The sequence below is a fragment of the Cariama cristata genome, unplaced genomic scaffold (genome assembly GCF_000690535.1).
Source record: "Cariama cristata isolate BGI_N322 unplaced genomic scaffold, ASM69053v1 scaffold28298, whole genome shotgun sequence".
Classification (NCBI taxonomy): domain Eukaryota; kingdom Metazoa; phylum Chordata; class Aves; order Cariamiformes; family Cariamidae; genus Cariama; species Cariama cristata.
In genome coordinates, this window is record NW_009630099.1 from 1,119 (window position 1) to 9,878 (window position 8,760).

Here is an 8,760-nt window from a genome sequence, read left to right on the forward strand (position 1 = left end):
TTGAAAGTTTTATAAGGAGATAAACACCAAAAGTCAAATGAGAAAGTTTGAGTTATGGGGCTAAATAAATAAACACATTGCAGAAAGGGTATGAATCCACCTGTACCTGTTTTTGTGTATGCCTTAGTTCTCTAAACTGGCCGGTCCTTTTTGTTTGCATTTCTTTTTGTCTCTTTTTTTTTTTTTTCATCTCTGTGTAAACTGAAGTCAGTTACTGAGTCCCTGGCCTAATGTTCATTATGAATATTATGACCAAAAAATATGTGGGCTGTCCGCCCTTCTCTAGAGGGCTGCGGCCTGAGGTACTGGGACATCGTTACTCATTGCTTTGGGGTCGTGGGGAAAAGAAAAACCTTACTGTGTGGTGAGATGGCGTTAAACACTGTGCCGAAACAAAAAGGGGTTGAACTCTGGACTCCTTCTGTCAGATTTCTGCACCCTTTGTCTGTTGGATAAACATGTTGTGGTGTGAACATGGCCTTTCACAAGAAGGATGGCATGCCAGTGTGGGATAAACCAGAATGCTTGTTGTGATGTTAATAGCGACAAATGCCTTGAAATGGGTTGGGGTGTTTTGTTTTGTTGCTTGTCTTGCTAGAATTAGCTCTTGGGTCGTGTTGGAAAACTCCTTGACCTTGAAACATCCCTGATAAAAATGTCGCAATGTTGGCCATGAGAGGATGAAGAACCATTCTGTACCTGATGACAAGGAGAATCATGGTATGGTCACCTACACCTATATGCATAAGTATACACACGTCAACTTTAATGTGATAGTTATCAAGATGAATTGTACTTGCCCCTTTAAATAGAATGTGCACCATCTCTGGGGGATATTAACCCAGTATTGGATGGGGAGCCTGTCAGTTGGTTGGGGTTGCAAATCGTTCTTTATTCTGACTCTGTGCAATGAGACCTGCACCTCGCGTGTTGTTTTGGAAACACTTAGAGTTGAATCAGTTGAATTAGATCTGAGGACCAAATGTAACCTTTCTTAGGTCTTGTTTGTTTGTTTGTTTGTTTTGGTAAACTGCTTTGAATATTGCTGTTGTTTCAGAGCAAATAAAAAATATTGTGGTCTAATTAGCCATTTCAGTAGGCTATTTGCCACCACCTTGTAGTCAGGAATGTTAGTTTCTGCAGTACAGTTGATGCTGTGAAAGTGTGATAGAGGACATCTGTGTCAGGTTCCTGTTCTGTTATGCAAATTCACTGTCTTTAAAGTCAGAGAGACTAGTTGGTTCTATTTACTACAGAAAAACAAACTCTTTGAATATTTTACTTGGAATGATACTTCTTTAGTGGAAGTTAGAAGGTGCTGTATTCCAGCGTTGTCCTGTTGTAGTGCATTTAGTTACATGATCACGTGATAGATTTTTTTTTTTTGCGGGACTGTTACCTTACTAGTAGTTTTGCCAACCAGGTATCTAACCAATGTATTTTATAATCCTTGGGGTTAAATGCACATTCTTACATGTACTAACCTAGAGCTTTTAAATTCTAAATTCTACTTAGGCTGTTTTCTCTGGACCTAAACTCAATTCTCCCTGTGAAATTCTTCTGCATGTTTGAGTTTGCATTTCTGAAGCATCATGAATATTCAAAGGTAAATGTTATTTCTGATCCACTGATAGGGAAATGAGGCACAAAAGTAAATGTCTGAGTTGTTGGAATGGTCCCCTCATCTTGGATTCTCAGGTTAAGATGTCTGTCCTGATTTTTGTCTTCCCCCTAATAAGCACCTCCTGCGCTCTTGACCAATGCATTTGTTGTTACTTCTCCGAATTAGTCTTCATGCTTTGTGGTGTGTGCATAGAAGCTGAGGAACTTGCAACGGTAACTGATTCTCTAAAATTTTGTTGGAGCGACTTGTATGTGATCAAACACCAATTAACTAATGCAGCTGAGGGTCCTGCAGATGACAGCGCTATTTGCTGTGGCTCTAAATGATCCTGCTATCACTTTTTGGTCCTTGGAATGAGGTGTAGATCTTGTGCAAAGAATAGCGGGTGAGTTTGTGTTCATAATGCAGGGGTGTGAAGTACACTCAGGTGCTGTTCAGCTCTACTTCATGTCCCTTTCCATGTTGTGATACTTCTGCTGTGTATCAGTCCACGTCAATTCAACATACCATATGTAACATAGTGGTTTTTTCCGCTAAGGTTATCGTTAATTTGGAAGCTGCTTGGCAGGAAAGAAGCTCCAACGGTGTTGTGGGGACCCACACCTTCCGAACAACTTGTTTCATCACTGGGGTTGGAAGTGCTTGGTCTGTAGAGGAGACACTCATCAGTTTATCCTAGAACACAACTAACGAGGCACACTGTCAGCAGTGGGATGTAGAAATGGGGGAGGTTCTGTGTTTTATTTCACACTCTGGAGGTGATTATAGAATAGAAGGGAGAGGGGTCAGTACTAGATCCAGATGTCTTGGCTGCTGCCCTCTCCCCACTCCCATTCTGTCCCACTTCTCTCACCACACTTTTGCTTGAACTCCCCCTGTGTTTCATGCTGCCTGCTTCCTCCTTTCTCCCTGTGCTACATGAGGACTAAGAGGGGAAGTCAGAGCTCTGAGAAGGTAGTCTCTCTTTCCAGTTTTCCTGTTAAATCAATCCTAGACCATTCAGTAACTACTGGAAAACAGGCTGGGCAACAGCGGCAGATGACCTTTGCATCTGTGTCACTGAGGTACTCCGACTTTGACAAACTCCTGCCTAACATGCCAGCAGAGTCCTCAGGTGGGCTTCTACCTTCAGCATCCTTTGCAGGGAGAGGTGAAGTGATTACTATGTAGAGATGCACTTAAATGTTCAGTCAAGGCAAACAGAATAGAGGTGCCAGACCATCTTAAAAGACTGCAGGAGTCTTCTAATACAAGGGAAAACGATGTTTTGTCACTTACCGATTTTAGAAATCGTACCACTTGTACTAAATTTGGAACTACTGAGAATTTTAAACTTTGATGTATTTAAAGCAGTTGAAAACTGCTTAGTTGACCTATTCCACCTATCTGTTGACCAGACTGACTCAAAGGATCTACATCTGTCACTGAAAAATTAAGCAAAGATCACAAATTTTTATCTGAGCATGGTACACTTAGATATACAGTGTAGCAGTGTTGAGTGGTACAGAAGAAAAAAATGTGCTTGAGTAATGCTGCTATGCCATTTTGCAGTAAATTGTGTTTACAGGGCAATTAAATACATGCAACAAATATTTGTCCGCTTTTTATATTAAAGATACACTTTAAAATAGATTAGAAACAGCTAATTATATAATTTTAGCTGTGACTTTATTTTTACAGTTATGGAGATTAAAAGCTCATTGACCAAGGATTTATAAATCTCAAATGTTTCTGATTGTTTTATACAAGTCTGTAAAAATGTGACCCATTTATTAGCGATTGATGACAATGTATATAAATTTTCTTCTTACACCACACTGCAATCCAATTGGACTTAATGAATGGGCAACCTAAAAATTCTTAGATTTTTCACTGAATTGTCAATTAAAAATCATTCTTTAATGTTCCTTGGGCACATTAAAGCGTGATATCTGATGAGGTGTAGCCAGTAATACCATCTACTTTGTAAGTCATCGCCTCTGAGTTCAGAACTAACCAGGTGCAGGTAATGTTTTTTTATATAGGAGTTCAGCACTCCCAATGGGGGTAATATTATTTTGTATTCTAGAGTATCAGTATTGCTAAGTTTGAAAAATAAAAAACTCCTGTGTGTAAATGGAATGTAGCAGGTATATGCTATTTAGTTTAAGGCTGCTTTTCTTCTGTCTTACTTGAAAAACTTCACTTGCTCTGCTGTTTTATACCCAAGCAGTAGCTGTGTGTACGCTTGGTATGTTCCAAGGTGTATCGTTGTTTCAGAGAAATTGTACAAAGTTGAATTTGGCTCGATACAATTGTAATACTGTCTTTTGTGTAGAGTGCAAGTAAACCAGATCCACAGATTTCTCTTGGAAGTTAGCACTTTGTAGGATCGTAATGGCCACCATCTATTTTCTGTTCTTTAACTGCACTAAGCTAGCACAGGGGTTTATCCCATGCTTCAGTAGCCAAAAAGGTGTTTTCCTGTGCTGGACTTACATTTCAGGCCATGATCCTCTTAATGCTTATTTACTTCACATGCTTGAACGTGCTTTTGAATTATTTTTTTTTTAATCGTCATTCATTTTACTGATCTGATTTAGAGATGCTGCACAGCGGCACAGTGAATGTGTGGTAACCTGTTAGAAGGGAGTAGGGCTGGGAATGAGCAGCTGGCAGCATGAAGAAGTAAGATGCTCTTATACCAAACTTACTGTTCGTGAAATTGGCAGTGTGGGACTTCACAGTTTGGACAGTAGTTCAACAGATATTTCAAGCTGGCATGTACCGGCCAAAAGAAGCAATTCCAAATACTCATTCCTGTCCTTACTCGGATTTAACCTGTGGGATATCATATGTGTTTGAGGTAGTTTTTGGCCAGCCCTATCTGCTGCTCTGGTTTCCCATACCTTGGCACGAAGAGTTAAGCTGGCTTATTGGCAGGAATGTTTAGGTGGGGAAGGGCAGAACTCTTCTTATTAGCAGCCAGGCCTTCATCAGACATTCAGCAGCCTTAGCCAGCCTTTCTTTGATTGTGTCTAACTTAGAGTGCATAGAGGAGTATTCTTTAATTTGTTAGAATAATCGGAACAAGTCAGTGGTCAAATTGTGTCCTTGTACCGTTGGGGTGGGGTAGGGGGGTGGGGAACATTGGGTTTTTGTTTTGTTCTGTTTTTTCCCCTTGGTGTCTTTGGAAATTACCAATTTTCAATTAAGTACTCGTGGAACTTGGAGATACAGCTCCTGTCTTCCCCATAGTAAAGAGTGGGTGTACTTGGTAACAGTGAAAGCTGCAAATACAAAATACTGTGTTCCCTAGCAATGCTGGGTTCTGTCTGCACAAAAAAATTGCATATGTTCCCATCAACACTGGCTTTGTTGGGACTGTTGGGTATGTTTGCTTTTCCCACCTAGCTTTCTCTGTTGTCCTAATGCTACCCAAGTTAGTAGTAGCAGAGAGTGCTTCCATAGTTGGAAATCAGGTGGTGTAATGACATTTTTACCTCTGCAGTGTTTTGTTCCTCTCAAGCAGAGTTGAGGAGAGGTGTTGGTGCTCTATTTATAGTAGGAAAACATCCTTCATCTCTACTGCATCATTTCTTCCTTATCCCACCTGCACCCTCTTGGAAATATTTTACTTTTTTCTTCTCTTGAAACTGCATTTAGGTTGTCTGTGAAGCTCTCCATTCTGGCTGTTGTAGTAGAGCAGTAGTCCTGTTAACTTCAGTTGGAATTATTGCCAGGATGTAAGAGGTCGGTGTATCTAAGGCGCTGTACCAGTTCTGCCTTTGGTACCTACCTCTTACTCATGGACCTGCTATCATCGTGTGGGAAGTTTGATGTTCTGTAGCACCAGTTAGTTGAAACAACAGCAAAAAAGGTTCTTTTCTAGATTGTTGTGGTTTCATCCTCTGGTTTATGTCCTCTGGGAGAGGAGGAATTTTACACCTTCTTTCAGTCAGTCAGAGTACTTTTGTCAGAGGTGGCTGTTTTTGGGAATCAGTTGTTATTGAAAGTAGTTGTCTAAATTTAATCTCTAAGTAGATAAAATAGTTTGGTGTTGCCCCCCCAAGTACTTTGTGCTAGTTTTGCTTTGCAGATCTGATCAATTCTATTTAGATACAGATTTTGGAACCTAATCTTCAAGGTTTTAAAAACTGCCTTTCTGTAGACTTGCATGAATTGATCAGCTTCATCTCACTTGCAGAGCTGGCATCAGCTTTGAAAGGTCAGAGAAATAATATTATTAGGGATTAGATTTCATCCATCATATTCTTTGAATCTGTCTTTTTATTTTATGGTGGCAGTAAAATGGTTAAGCAAATATTGAGACAAGAATTTACTTACTACCTAGCTGAATTCTCACATTTGGTGTTCAGGGGAAACGGAACAATTTCAGATGCACTGTGCGCACTGTTCCTGTGGCTGATCTATATTTTTCAAAATGCATCTGATTACTTCACTGTCTGAAAAAGGAACTGTCTAATTTTAAATTACAATGCCTTTTTTTTTTTTAAATCTGAGCCTCTAGAAATTGTTCTTACTTACTCACTCTGCTATAGGTCAAAGATGTCACATTCAAAAAACTGGCTACAGGGAAGGCAAACTTGGAAAGAAAAATAAAAGCCAAACCAGTTGTGAGACTTTTAAAATGTCCCATCAAATATAAATGCGTTTTAAATTATATTGGTCAATCTTTGACTCCTTTTCAGTGGGAACAGCAAAATCTCAATCTACAATGAAGGAATTTCCTCTTCTGGAAAAGCATTTATTCTGTCTGGTTTTGGATATCGAGAAATACCCCAGGCCTACCTTGGTTCCTCTTTCTTCTGTCTTGTCTGAAGAGCATAAAGCTCAAAAGTTACCTGTTAAAAATTTTGAAATTTCATAAAATGCATTTTCTGAACCTACTGATTTTGTTTATAGCCAGGCTGTTTGTATTCTTTTCTTACATATTCTCTGAAAATGCAACGCATGTTAACCAGTCATTCTGTTTGGCTTGAATCTCTAAGTAAGAATGGGGACTTTGATCAGGAAATGTTTTTCCTGATTTTTCTTTTTTCCCCCTAATTGCGTATTAGTACTAGGGGATATTAATGGTGGTCTTTATTTTTAAACTTTTAAGTACCATTTGTCTCTTCAGAACTTTATGATGTTGACATTGTCCCCCAAAGGACTAGAAAATTAAATATTCTGCTCTTAACAGATGTAAGATGGAGGGATTTTAATTCTAAAAATGACATATTGTATAATATCTTATTGTAATAGTTCTTAAACAATAAAACATTATATAATTAAAGAATAAATATTTAAGCAGGTTTTTTGTTTGTTTGGGTTTTTTTAGTGAAGAATATAGGTACATACATATACAGTATATAGGGGGAAAAAAACCCACACCCTCAGATTGTTTTTGAAGACAGCAAGACAGATATCATTTTGGATAAGTATTTGAAAAATCCAGCCACTAACCAGGTTTATTCTGTACTTCACTCATGATTCTGGCAGAACTACTTGTTTTTTAAATGTGGCATGCATTTTGTCGTGTGGGGTGTGTGTGTGTGTGTGTGTGTATAGCCACATCCAGGATCAGGCTTTTGGTAGAAAAAAGAAATGAAAGGGTGTAGCAGGAAGAATACCTGATTGCTTAAAGCATTTATTAGGGAGAATTAATTTTACTTGTAAAGTTCATTCCCGTTGGCTTGGCAGTGAGCACTGTTCTAGCTGCTGAAAACAGATCAAAGAACTAGCTATAAACAGAGGTTAACGATAAGATGGTGGAGGAGCTAAATGAGGAAACAATGGTTAGGAGGGTGTTGCAGGAGTTGGTTGGTGTTAAATTAGTCAATATGTAGTCTTCATTATCCAAACCAAGAAATAAACAGCATTTTAATTACATTTATGAACTGGCACAAAATTCAGAGCTGCTTTGAAGACAAATAATTAGAAGATCTAGCATGTATGGGGAAACAATTCATTGCATTAAATTTAGTCTAATGCAGAGTCCTACTTAAAGGGAAACGAAGAGAGGAGAAATTTTAGGAAAACCGTGCAGTAAACCCTGCGAAAGGCTTAGGACTTGATACATCTAATTTTCTTACACTGTGGTTTTGTTGCAAGCTTTTATCGTATTTTGGTCAGTGAAAAAAGTTGTTGGAGGAATGACCAAAGCATTACAACATGGAAATTGCAGCTAGAACAGCGAGCCAGGAAAGTCTCTACAGGCAAATCCCATTGCAGGCAGTGTATCAGGATGTGGCTGAACAAAACAGCTTGGAAAGAAGGGAGGAAAGGCTGTAGAGAATGCTCAAGTGCTGGGATGGTTAAGGCTTTCTGCCTTTCTAACTTCTCAGTGTGGTAGTTAGAATGGAATTGGCATCTGCTTTTTCGTGTTGTGGTTTGTTTGTTGTGTTTTGTTGTTTTGTGTTTGTTTTTTTTTTTTTTCCATGGGTATGAAAGGACTAATTTCTGCCCCATCAGAGCCAAGGTGTTGAGTTTCGCCTAGTAATAAGATGCTTCAGAGAATCAACAATCTGTTTAATTTTATAAGCAACCTTCTGTACTGACTGTTACTTGTATTCTCATTCTTCATGATTTTTAATGTACTACTTTATAATATAGTACGATCCATTCATTTAAGTACAAACAAAATACTTATCCAGAAGCTGGTTCCTGCAAGTTCAGATGTGTACCTTTGGATCTCTCAAACAGACATCAATAACTTCACTGCTTAGTGTTATTGTACTCTCATTACATCCTGCTTATACTGCATGGTTTTGATTTAAAAAATTGGAGCTTTTTGTTTCTTTTGTGGTGCATCTCTACCAGGTAACTCAGCATTAAGAACAATTAAAAAAAAAGGAAATTTGCCTGTATGTTCTATTAAATGTTTCCTTAAAACATTTACCTAGTTTTCTGGTTTTAACCTAACAGTTCTGTAATGGTGTTGTCATTGCAGATACTACAGTATTGCCCTGGTGTGTGAAAACACTGGTTCTTACGTATACTTCACAGCTGTGAAATGCAAGAACTGTGTATACAAACAAGCTCAATTTTAATATTCCTTTGATAATTTTTTTGAATATTGTTTATCATCTATTAATATTCCTTCCCCTCCCCCCCCCCCCCCCACCCACCCCCACAATCATTTTTTTTTTTTT

General features: G+C 38.5%; 1 protein-coding gene across 1 annotated transcript in view; it reads left to right on the forward strand.

The window, feature by feature from the left end:
- The first annotated feature begins 2,662 nt into the window (after window positions 1-2,662).
- The window catches only part of HMGN3 (high mobility group nucleosomal binding domain 3), a 19,970-nt gene continuing 13,872 nt past the window's right edge, over window positions 2,663-8,760 (forward strand). The window contains exon 1 of the mRNA XM_009705396.1: window positions 2,663-2,738. Within this exon, the coding sequence (XP_009703698.1) occupies window positions 2,663-2,738 (76 nt within the window). The remainder of the gene's footprint in view (window positions 2,739-8,760) is intronic.